Here is a 13126-nt window from a genome sequence, read left to right on the forward strand (position 1 = left end):
ATTTCTGATGTGATTCTTTAATATTTTAAAACAAAACTTTAATAAATTTATGCTTATAATTAGAGTGGAGCGCTAACTTACTAATTTGCAATTTTATGCTTGCAGTGTTGCAAACTGCTGTGAAAATGTGCAAAAAGTAGGTTTTCCTGCTGACGTCATAAAATGTTATTTCTCTGTCAACCTACACATTGAACGAAAAAAAATTAGCCTCTTTCGACATTTCTGTGTACGTAGAGACTAAAAGTTCAGAGAAAGTTGTCGTAAACCAGGAATTGAGAGAAGTTTTGAGGCAAAAATATGAATTTGTTCATTTTTCTTTCTCCACCCTGCACGATACCCCTCCCCCTCCTGCATGTCTTCAGGTATGTGGTGTATTTCTTTCAACTGCAAAAACATGCCAATGGACAATGCTCTCTTGTGTTAAAGTTGTATTCATCTCCGACATTTCATTACTAACTTACAGCTATTCAAAGTTCGAGGGACAGGACTTTGTGGACACACTGTATTAATTAATATTTTGAACAGCATATAATTTTCAAGCACCAGTATCGGTATTGGATGGAAATCGGAATGAGTATCAGCATCAGTATGGTTAACGGTTCAAAGTGGCATCAGCTCTACCCTAGAAAATATTTGATAATTAAGTTGAAAGTGAAACACTGAGCTAAACAATAAAATTGTAACTAACTCTCTAGCCTTCTTAAACCTGAAGGTTTATGGCTGCAGCAACACAGGCCTTCCATCTGCCCCTATCCTGAGCAAGATCTATATACTCTTTTTCATCCCTACCGATTTCCTTTAGGTCCATCTCAACATTATCCCTCCATCTTCGTCTTGGCCTTCCTACAGGTCTCTTACCATCAGGTTTCCCAACAAGAATCCTGTAAACTCTTCTTCCCTCTCCCATTCATGCCACATGGCCTACCCACCTACGTCTTCTTCATTTAATCATTCTAATAATATCTGGTGGCCGCGGTGGCTCAGTCGGTAATGCATCTGACTACCATGCTAAAGGTCCCGGGTTCGATCCCCGGCCGGTTCAAATCCGGGAACTTTTCTAACGATGGAAGCGGCCCCGGCGCCCACCCAGCGTTGAACAACATGGGTACCTGGGGGGAAACCCTGGGGGGTAAAGGCAGCCAGGGGCGTGATGCTGATCACATCACCCCCACTCAGGACTGGATCAAGGAAGTGTCGGGCGTTACCCCCACACCCACTATATGCCTTCATGGCATGGTGCTATGCACAGGGGATCACTTTACCTTTTTTTTTTACCTTTAATAATATCTGGACATGAATACAAATTATGTACTTCTAAATTATGCAACCTTCTCCACTCACCTGTCTCCTCATCCCTTTTAGGTCCAAATATTTTCCTAAGGATCTTATTTTCAAATACTCTCAATTCATGTTCCTCTTCCAATGTAAAAGACCAAGTTTCGCATCCATATAATATACAGGCAAAATTACTGTTTTGTATATTTTAACTTTCAGTTTCTTAGATATTAAACGAGAAGACAAAAGTTTATGAAGAGAAAAGTAACATGCATTTCCTGAATTAAGCCTGCTTTTTATTTCCTCTTTAATATCATTTCCATTTGTTAGTATTACTCCTAAATACTTGAATTTGGAAACTGGTTCAAACGAGTCGTTATCAATAATTAGATTTTGATTATTACCTAACACTTGGTTTCGGCAAAAAAGTTCTGGGAAACCAGAATGAAACGTCACAGATAAAAATCAATAAAAACCACTAAACATAACTGTGTTAGATTATTTTGCATGTAACACTACTAGATTAAGGTATCTACAATTTTATTGGTAAAATATTTTTCAAAGTAGCTTAAGAGATAGGTTTGGAAGTTAGCAAAGAGAAAACTAAATATAATCAATAAAAAACACTAAAAATTGTGTTAGATTATGTTGCATGTACAAAAAGTGGTTATGCAAATCTTCAAGAAGAACATTGATATTCTAGTAGTGTTAAATCCACACATATACTTTACAAACCCCTAGCTTACATACATTTTTCACTCCAACATTTTATTCACGTGTGGTATCTTTTCAAAAAATACTATAAAAAGTGCAGGGTTAATAACTTTCTCAGAGATGCCTGATAATTTTATTTTAATTGTGTATTACTCCAAACTTGTAGTTGTCAATTACAATTATCAATAACCAATTTTATGTCACTTCATCTCACATATTTTTATTACCCACAAAATAAAAATTCAATATGACATGCAAGGTTTACTGTTACTCTTAGATTTATTTAAATCTGACTGTAACTAAGTACAGTCAATGGATTATTTGTGCCAGGTTTCCAAGCACATGCATGTAAAGCAATGGGTAACATCACAGTGAGGTAACACATCAAAGAACTTTAGAAACAGTGGTGTTTTCACTGGGTGTGTAATTTATGTGTCAACACCCAAAGGAAATTAAATTAAAGAATAATGTATCTTTCTTTTTATAAATATACTGTGACATAAAAATTTTGAAGGCTTTTACATTCTCAGTGTTTCGAGGATCTGCATTATAAGAATGCATCATATCAGTCCAGTAAGAAGGTCATTGGCGTGAGATTCCAATATCTTCACTGATTTATCTGACAACGACTGCCCATGCACCCCATGTCTTCCACCATTGTGCTAAGTGGTTTAATGTGTTGTATTAATTTTCCAGCACTTTATCCTTGATTTTCACCTAGTGTTCCACCTTATTCCCTTTGTGATTGTTGGTCAATTAAACTTGCGTTAGGATTAGGATTATTTTAAGATTGTTACTTAAAGTGTAGTGCAAAGGGATGCAAGCAGTTGCTTTTTCAGCCTTCAAAGAGATGAAAAAGTGATTGACAATCATCGACTATGTCCTAATCTCACAATGTCAACATGTGCTAAAGTGGTCATGGATAATATTTTGGGTGACATTTTCGAAAATAACTCTAACTAATTTTAAACTGGCTTTGTGTGAATAAATTTTACTGTTGGACATGTTTAGTAACCTCAGGAATAAAAAATGGGTTGGAATTATCAAGGGTATGCAGATTTGAATCATCTTAACCCTAGAAAGCTAATGTGTGGTCTGGCACACTACGCATGTGGTGCCATTTTCTTATGTTACCCCCTTCCGCTTAACTCTTCTGCTCCCCACCCCATCTATCTTCATTTGGGTCAGAGAGACTGACGGGAAAGTATCGGTGTCCTTATACAAGCATTCCTTCAGTGTGTTTTTAAATTTGCATTGTGTCGCAGATGAAACGTTTGTCTCTATGTACACTTACATGACATCTTTGGCAGGTTTTGCTACCCAAGGAACCACAAACATTGGGCCAACATCAGTTTTTACGTTGAAAAGGTTGGCTTTACATTGGTTGGCAAATTAACTTTGGTCTTATGTTGGGCCAACGTTTGCCCAACCATGGAAAAGTGTGTCAAAATCAGTTTTAAAAACAACTTTTTTATGCTGAGACAACTTTCAGGAGCAAGCTGTAAATTCTAGAGTGTAAAATAAGTGACATGTAACAGTGTTTCTTTTCGAATTTTTCAGTCACAGCACAAACTGGAAATATAATATATTTTTAAATGAAAGTAGAAGCCATTTTAATCTTGCAATTACTCACCAGCTCTTTGTCAGCTGCTCTGGATGAAAAATGTGTTGGGAATTGCTTATTGTTTGTCTCTTTAGCTGTAGCAGAACAAGAACATTCTTACAGGTGTTATTGTGAAGGTGGTTAAACAATGTTATGTGCAGACTAAATTCCATGAAAGGTGGAAAACTAAGCAAACTCTAGAAGTTTTTGTGCTACCACTTGAAGGTATGGTGCCTTGAAAACATTGATACCATGTGACTGAGAAAGTGCTGTGTATTTTATTTTATTTTCATAATAATTTGTACTATTGTTTACATTTGGCCTCACAATAAATTATGTGTATATGAGACCACAAACCTATCCATTCTTTAGTTTTCAGTACGTTGGTCTAACGTAAAACCACACATTGGCCCAACATTGGAACCACGGTCAAAATTACCATTGGCCAATGGTATGTTTTTATGTTGGACCAACCATGGGCCAACATTTTCAGTACGGTTGGCCCAATGTTTGGCCAACCACTTTTGGTTACTTGGGTAACATCCTGATTGTGGAAATGCAAGAGACTAATGCAGTTGCTCAACAACAACAACAAGGGAGGAAGATTTGTGCATTCTGCCCCTCACGCAAGAGGAGGATGAACAGATTCTTCTTCTGCTGTTGCTCCAAAGCCATGTGTGATGAACTCCAGTTTTGTTTTGAGTACACACAAGACTTATAAAAATGTAATTTTGCATTCCTGCATGCTATTCATGTATATTGTAAGTAAATACTAACTTTTGTAGTAAATAAAATATGTCTTGCAAAATTTATGCTCCTTTTTAATTCTGAAGAAATCAGTAGTCTAGCAGATGGCTGCTTAGCTTCAATGTTTGGCACAGGACATGTTAGCTTTCTAGAGTTAATACTGGACTGGAGAAAAGAAACACTGAATAGCTGCTTGCAGAAAATGTAAAATGTCTGTTCACAGAATACAAAGATCAAGGTTAAACAATTTCTTTTTTTTGCCAACATCTTAATTTCAGGGTCAGAAAATACCATTGCTTTTAAAGTAAAGTGTCTTACCAGCTGTAGAATCTAAAATATCTGTTGTAAAAATCTGCCATTTGTGATCTGACGCAACAGGTTTTTCTTGAGTCACGTGGTACAAGTTGCTGAAGATGGTTGTGTCAATTACAGCATCGCCTCCATACCAGCGAAAGAATACAGAACCTGCAATTGGGGTGTAAAAGCGTGCTTCAGCCACCTTCTCATCTCCATCAACCTGCAATACCAAATCTGATATGAGTTTGTATATTTATTTTATTTCTGTTCATGAGGTCCTAATGATGTACTGATATACAAATGTACTATGATGTTGAACAGAGCAGGATGTAAATACAAATAACAATTTATAGCAGTACAGATATATCACATACAGATTACAGAAAAAAAAAAAAACATTAAAATGCCTCTAACACATCAATATTGGATCGAGATCATATTTACATCTAAGGTGAGAAGTTCATGTGTCATTGCACATGATTTTAAACATCCCCGAAGAGTTGAGTATTATGAATGGTTGTCGAACAATTACAGTGGGATGCTTCCAGTGGAATGAAAAGTCCTTCATAGTGACAAAGCTAATGTTTATGTTCATGGGGAAGTTAATAAACAGAAAATGTGACACATCAGTATAATCTCAATGCAATACTGACACGTTAGACGCATTTTAATGCTCTTTTCTGACACCTCGAAAAGGAGGAAATTGGTACAAGCATGTATTAATAACTTTTTACTGGTTAAAGATACATAGAAAAATCCTTCACCTGAGCATTTCTCGTAAAATTCTAGCCTCAATTGATAATCACATCACCCCCTTCCCATTTAAAATTTTTCAGTTGAATTCAATATAGTGGCCACCAATATGGCGGACGTCCCCTTGGAACACACCAATATGGTTCCCCCTAGGCGTAACCTGTTTCTATCATGACCATTTGTGCCCAGCATAAGTCCTTTACACTTTACAGGGGGTGTTAACGGACTTTTGAATCACCGTGTATAATACGTATTAAATATAATAAACTATAATTGTAAAATAAAATGGAAGTGTGTGACACACAGTCCATTACTAGATCCATGACCAAGCCATTGAGTAGTATACGTTTAATCGCAACACTGAAGTTCTTGCGTTCGATTACCTGCTTGGACATGAACGTTCTTTAAAAGAGTCACTTCGTCAATTTCATCATCACTAATCCTCATTATTGCAATTAACCAAAAACGGTAGAAAAACAATCTACAAAGATTATTACAAAGATGCATACTTGATTACTACGAGGTTTGTTTTTTAATTAGGGGCCGTTTTGTGGTCACGTTGGCAACACTGCATGTTTGGCATTTTGTGCATGTGTGTTAGTTACCGACATGCCTTGCACGTAAACAGACGCCATTTGAACGTTGTGAAATGCTTGGTGTGGTTGTGGTAAACAATGGAATTGGTGCAGGTAATTGAAAATCCCAAGTGTGAGATACGATCAGTGATCAGGTTTTTGACAGCAAAAAATGTGAAAGCGGCAGACATTTATCGCCAGTTATGTGAGGTGTGTGTGAATGTCATTGTTGAAGGCAAAGTGTGTAAGTGGGTACATCTGTTTAAGGCAGGTTGCACGAATGTTCATGACGAACCACGATCTGCCCCTCAATCATAACGGACTCATTGGCGCATGATGTTGAGAGCGCGATACGACCCAACCGCTGTGTTAATGCGGCCATGTATTGCAATGTTCTCAAGAAACTTCGCCGAGCAATACAGAATAAACGATGAGGAATGCTGTCTTCCGGTATCATGTTGCTGCACGACAACGCACGGGCCACACATTGCAGCTGCCACACAGTCGCTCATTAACTCATTTGGCTGGGAGCGGATGGTCTGGATCTCGCCCCTAGAAATTATCACCTATTCCTCCACTTGAAGATTTTCCTCGCTGGGAAGCGATTCAACAGCACCGATGAAGCCAAACAGAGCATGACGAATTGGCTGTCTGACCTGGCAGCAGATTTCTTTGATGAGAGTCTACAAAAGATCATCTACCACTATGACAAGTGTCTCAACAACTATGGGAACTACATTGAGAAGTAGCTGAATGTACATATGAACAGCCACAGAGATACTTAAATTTCTTCCTTTGCATGTTTTCGTTTTATTTCAAAACGACCCCTAATTAAAAAATAAACCTCGTAGAATACTCGTTATTAATTCCATATATTAGGGATTTATTCCATATGCTAGTCTGTGTTTACATTTATATTTTGTTTATTTTTACTTTGTTTTCTGCAACTTTGGGCTAATCGCAATGATGAGGATGAGGGATGATTAGATGAAATTGTTGAAGGACACTCACAAAGAACATCCATGTTCAGGCTGGGAGCCAAACCCACGAACTTCAGTAGTGAGATGAAAAGTCCATTACATACACCTCAAAAAAAGTGTGGAATATTGTTATGTTAGGCATTAGTTGATAGGTGCAGTTTTGGAATGCAACAACACATGGTATCTGTCTCTGCTGGACATTCTGGTGTTTTCGACGACATATGCCACAGTGCCTATCGCTTAATATAACAATATTCCAAACTTTTTTTGAGAAGTGTATTTTCATTTCGCTTCCCTCCTTTTGTGAATGTGTGTGTGTGTGTACTTTTGTTTCTTTGTTCATTCACTATATTCCATATTGTTTTCTGCATTTACAATTTGAAATCTGGAAATAATTTTCTATATTCTCAAACAAACAGCTGTTAAAGTATACAATATTCAAAAGGACATATAGATAAGCATAGGATGCTTTACTTGAACAAGTACATAAAAAATAGAACTTGCGTTTCCTGCTTCCCCAAGCTTATTAACTCTACTTTACCTACCATGATTGTGCCACAGGCTGTCCGCATACCATCAAGCAACAAGGATCTCCCCCAAATGCCATTTTCACCAGTTAGGGACAAACGGTCTGTCGTTACTTCAGAAGAACTGTTGTCAGGAAGAACTAATGGTCCAACTATGTCATCTAGATTCACAACCCTGAAACACAGGAATTTTAGACTTTACTTCTCAGCAAATTTTCAGAGTGCCAAATTTGCGCTACACTCAATGTTGTGCCCAGGAGGATCAGATTTCATTTAAAAAATGAATGCCAGATACATGAAAAGATGGGAAAATATGGTACAGACTGCTAAAGCAACACGTTATAACTACATATTATGTAATTTCTGGGCACTCTATTTGTTACATTTCAATATATTTAACAAAGTCATATGGCTTCAAATACATATCAAATGGAAGATATTCAATTTGAATTCTCAGGCTGCTATTGCATATAGTAATTTGAATATATTTTATCCACATATTTCTTACTTACCTATTTTCCAAGGAAATACAAGAACTCTATCTTCTATCTTCATTTTGCAAAATGTATTTGTATTTCAATAAAGGAACACCTTCTCATAAACAAAAGAGTAAGAAGTTGTTTTTTTTTTAACAGAGTAACAAATCCCCATATAAAATGTATGTTAATCATTGCTTGTAGATGAAGTGGAAATTGCTAGTGTGGAATGTTTGTCAGTGCAGGTATAAGTCTTGTAACTCAGAGGTGATGAGAAGGAAATTCCACAGGTAAATGTCTGGTCACTGCTGGGGTGAGCGAGGTGTGATTGTGGAACAGAGAGATAACAAAAAGAGATGTCAGTGATCGGAAAAGGACAGATTACATGAGAGCAGAGTTGGAGATCATCAAATGGGGGGAGAGAGAGAGAGGTTTGAGACTCTACATGCATGGGCAGGGTAAGTTCCATCTTCCCCTCTGCCTTAAGCTGCATTAGCATTCTCAAACACGATTATATTAGGCCTACAAACGTATTTAATTTTGATCTGATCAGGTCAGTAGTCCCTTTGGAGGGACATGGATGAGCAAGTGCCAAGCCATTAGGACTTTGTCATGTGGTGGAGATAGCTGTTGTTCCTCATCTGTTTCATTTCGAAACACGATGAAGAGTGAGATCCGGCCATCATAATCATCTATCAGAATGAGTATCACGTACAATTTGTCACGTGCCAGTTCTGATGACACAATGAAAAATGCAAGGAAGAAATGTTTCCCGAAAGCGACGATAGATGGCAGCACACCATATAAAGAAGAGCAGAGTTCATTGTAGAAACTAGGAGCGGAGAAGAGCGATTATATATATTATAGTAAATGCAAAACACATAAAGGAAGAGTATAAAAATTATAGAAGGAGTAAATAAAATGTTGTAAATAGCCAATTAAGATAATTAAGAATATGCTCGTATATGAAACAATTAGGAAAGTTAATAAGTGAGCAAATGAATTCAGAAATTCCTTTTTGATCCTAGTGATCAAAATTTGAATTAATACCTCTGACGAGGAGAACATTGTCAGCTTTTGTGTTTGTCCATCCCTCGGTGGCGCTCCTTATTAGATGCACTGGGCCATAGGCAGCGCTTGCTGTTAGCGATCCTGGGCTATTCCCCTTTGGTCGTTACATAGGAGGTGGCGCTACTGTCAACTTAGACGCCCCTAATCTTTCTATAAGTATAGCTTGTGTCCTTTGTATAATGCCAGAGAAGCAGGGAAAACGAGCTCATACATGTAATAAATGAGATTACGCTTTAAAGGCAAGGACAATAAATTAGAAGAAAGAAAATAAGAATGAGCCTTTTCCAAAAATAGAAAGAAGAAAAGAAGAAGCAAGCCTTTTTCATAATCAAAGATAGAAAAGAAAAAGAAGCCTTTTACCAAAATAGAAGGAAGAAAAGAAGAAGCCTTTTCACTAATCAACGATAGAAAAAGAAGAAGCCTTTTCACAAATCAAAGATATGAAGGAAGAAGAAGCCTTTTACCAAAATAGAAGGAAGAAAAGAAGAAGAAGCCTTTTTCCCAAAATTGTAAGAAGAAAAGAAGAAGAAGATTTCCTTTTAATTATACATATAACAGTTGGGCTGAAAAGTTCGTAGGCTAACATAGTAAAAAATATTTTTTTGACAAAATTCGATTTTATTATTCAATATAGTTGCCTTTGAGGGCGATACAACGATTATAGCGGTCATACAATTTTTCGATGCCATTTTTATAGTACGATTTCTCTTTAGCCTCAAAATAGGCCTCAGTTTCTTCGATTACCTCTTCATCAGTGCTAAATTTCTTTCCAGCGAGCATTCTTTTAAGGTCTGCAAACAGGAAAAATTCACTGGGGGCCAGATCTGGAGAATATGGTGGATGGGGAAGCAATTCGTAGTCTAATTCATATAATTTTGCCATCGTTTTCATTGATTTGTGACACGGTGCATTGTCTTGATGAAACAGCACTTTTTTCTTCTTCAAATGGGGCCGTTTTTTCGTGATTTCATCCTTTAAACGCTCCAACAACGCTATGTAATAATCGCTGTTGATGGTCTGGCCCTTTTTGAGGTAATCGATGAATATAATACCATGCGCATCCCATAATACTGATGCCATAACCTTGCCAGCCGACTGTTGCGTCTTTCCACGCTTTGGATTCGGTTCATCACGTGCAGTCCACTCGGCTGACTGTCGATTGGACTCTGGAGTGTAGTTATGGAGCCATGTTTCATCCATTGTAATATATAGACGGAAAAATTCGTTTTTATTATGGTTGAATATCGCTAAACATTGCTCCGAATCATCAAAACGTTGTTGCTTTTGATCGATTGTGAGCACGCGCGGCACCCATTTTGCACACAGCTTTCGCATGTTCAAATATTCATGCACAATATGTCCAACACGTTCCTTTGATATTTTTAAAGTCTCAGCTATCTCGATCAACTTCACTTTACGATCATTTAAAATTATTTTGTGGACTTTTTTGATGTTTTCGTCGGTAACAGTCTCTTTGGGGCGTCCACTGCGTGCATCGTCTTCGATGCTCATTTCGCCTCGTTTAAATTTAGCAAACCACTTCTCAACGGTTGATTTTCCTGGTGCAGAGTCCGAATAATGTTTATCAAGCCAAGCCTTGGCTTCAACAGTATTTTTTTTTCGCCAAAAAGCAATGCTTTATTAACACACGAAATTCTTTTTTTATCCATTTTTTCACAATAACAAAAGCTGCTTCACTCACAATGCTATATCTCACGAACTAATTATCCGGCAGCTGTGAAATTTATACACGTATCTTTTGAAGGTTAGTACTAAGTAAAAATCACATGGATTTAATTCTAGTAACGCCATCTATGAGTCAGCCTACGAACTTTTCAGCCCAACTGTTATTTATAAGAAAAAGGAATAGCCTGTGGTTGATGGAAACTGAGCTGTTTGTGTAATATTGTGGTAATATTAATAGTTGTTATTTCAGTGAGTGCTGTTTATAAAGAGAGAATTTTGTGACTGGAATTGAGTTAAACCCATATACTTATTTAAGTTGAAGTTTAAAACTACGGTAAAAGGAAATATACTCATTAATGTGATTTGCGTAAGGCTGTTCTTGTTAACGTCATGGCGGATGCCATAGGTTATATGGAACTTAATAATCAAGTAGAAATTATAACGAACTTGGTAGAAGACAATGAAATTGTTATAGAAGATAACATTATAGAAGAAACATCTAGAAAACAAGCTAAAAGAGTCAGATCTTCTGAAGATGATCAAGTTCCAGCAAAAGCGGTAAGGATGGACAGGTTAGATAATAAAGATAAAGTAAACATGTTTGGAGAAGGTGGAAGAGAAAATAATGTAGACAAGTGTAAAACGTATTATGATTCACATAATGGACCATATTTAGGAATAATGACTAGTACAAAAGGTGCAGAAAAGAAATTTAACTCTATGAAAATAGGAAATGAATTGCGAAAGAAAGATATGAGGGTCAGATATATCCAACCAAGTGGTTTATATAGAGCAAAGATTTATTTTTACACCAGGAATGAAGCTAACAAGTTCATGAAAAATATGCATTTTCATAAAGAAAATAATATTGATGTGTTCATTCCAGAATCCTTATTGGTGAAGGAAGGATTGTGAAAAACTAAATATGCTGACCAAAGCAGTAATTTATTTTATTAAAAACGGTTGAAGGTTGAAACGTTACGTTTTAGTTTATGTTTTTAATAAAATAAATTACTGCCTTGGTCAGCATATTTAGTTTTTCATAATCATGGAAACAAGGCTTAATGGTGTTATAGGAAGGATTGATATATGGTGTGCCCACTGAATTTGAAGAGGAGGAAATTAAGGAAAGTATTGAAGACCCAACAGTAATATCAGTGGAAAGAATGAAGAAGAGAATTCGAAAAGATGATGGTTCATATTATTTTGTTCCTACTAAGCTAATATCAATCACGTTTAGATCTCAAGAAATGCCTAAACAGATTATAGTGGTTAGTCACATTTTCGATGTTACTCCTAAAATTAGAAATATGATGCAATGCAAGAAATGTTACAGATTCGCACATTCAGCAGCCATATGCAAGGATAAAGCTAAGTGTGCTAGATGTGGAAGAGAGGAACATGAAAATTGTAATGAAACTCCGAAGTGTTTAAATTGCGGAGGAGAACATGTGGCTACTGATAAGTCATGTGTAAAATGGAAAATGGAAAGAGAAATCATGAGAGTTATGGCATATGATAATTTATCCCGGCAAGAAGCAAGAGAGAAAGTAATAACGGGTAATGTTCCAAGCAATTATGTTGTTCAAGGCATCTCACATGCTGATCAAATAAAAAAACCATATAAACAAAAGTCAAGTAAGTGAAATTAACACAAGAAAGGCTGGTGTTGTAGGAAATAGCATAACAATACAAAACAGATTTGAAGCCTTAAGTGATTGGGGTGAAAGAAAATCAGATACATACTTGGAAAATGTTTCATGGAAAAGAGTTCCTCCAGAAGATCATAGAGACTATTCCAAATTTGAAAATAAATTTGGAAAAAATTTCAGACTAAATTTCTATTCACAAACAAATAATTATAATGGAAATTCTCAAGGAGAATCGAGTAAAGGTTCTCTAAATAAATTACAAAGTAATCAAAAACAATTAAATGGAAAGTCTACAGGAACTGTAATTAAGACAAGGAATAATGAGGAAGATGTGGATAGTACAAATAGGAGCATGCAAGAGGTGAACATCGGAATCTACAACAATAAAGAACAGAAAAAAAATCGTGTACTTTCCTCACATAACATCTCAGAAGGATCTTATGTATAATTTGTTACAATTAATGGCGAAACTTATGGCGACATTAACTAAAAATTCTGACTTATTAAGCATAAAAGAAATACTAACACAATGCTCACAAATAAATGGCCAGGTGCAGAAAATTATTGAGGATTTGGAAATTTTTGGAGAGACACCTTAGGGTGTGGAAGAAAAATAATGGAAAACATTCGTGGGGGTACACTGGAATGTAAGATCACTGAAAGCAAGAAAGCAAAATCTGGTGAAATTAATAGATGAATATAGACCTGAACTTTTATGTTTATCGGAAATCTCTATGAACCCATCAAACATAAATTATTTTAAAGTAAAT

The 13126-nt window shown here is 36.3% G+C and overlaps 1 protein-coding gene across 1 annotated transcript in view; it reads right to left on the reverse strand.

Annotated features, from left to right (window-relative positions):
- Positions 1–13126, reverse strand: part of Rsod (superoxide dismutase family protein Rsod) — a 45291-nt gene that overhangs the window by 9730 nt on the left and 22435 nt on the right. Inside the window, exons 3-4 of the mRNA XM_083141150.1 lie at positions 7490–7646; positions 4658–4856 (exon numbers count right to left, since the gene is read on the reverse strand). Coding sequence (XP_082997276.1) covers positions 4658–4856; positions 7490–7646 — 356 coding nt within the window. The remainder of the gene's footprint in view (positions 1–4657; positions 4857–7489; positions 7647–13126) is intronic.

Source organism: Lepisma saccharinum, chromosome 19, assembly GCF_977018435.1.
Source record: "Lepisma saccharinum chromosome 19, izLepSacc3.1, whole genome shotgun sequence".
Classification (NCBI taxonomy): domain Eukaryota; kingdom Metazoa; phylum Arthropoda; class Insecta; order Zygentoma; family Lepismatidae; genus Lepisma; species Lepisma saccharinum.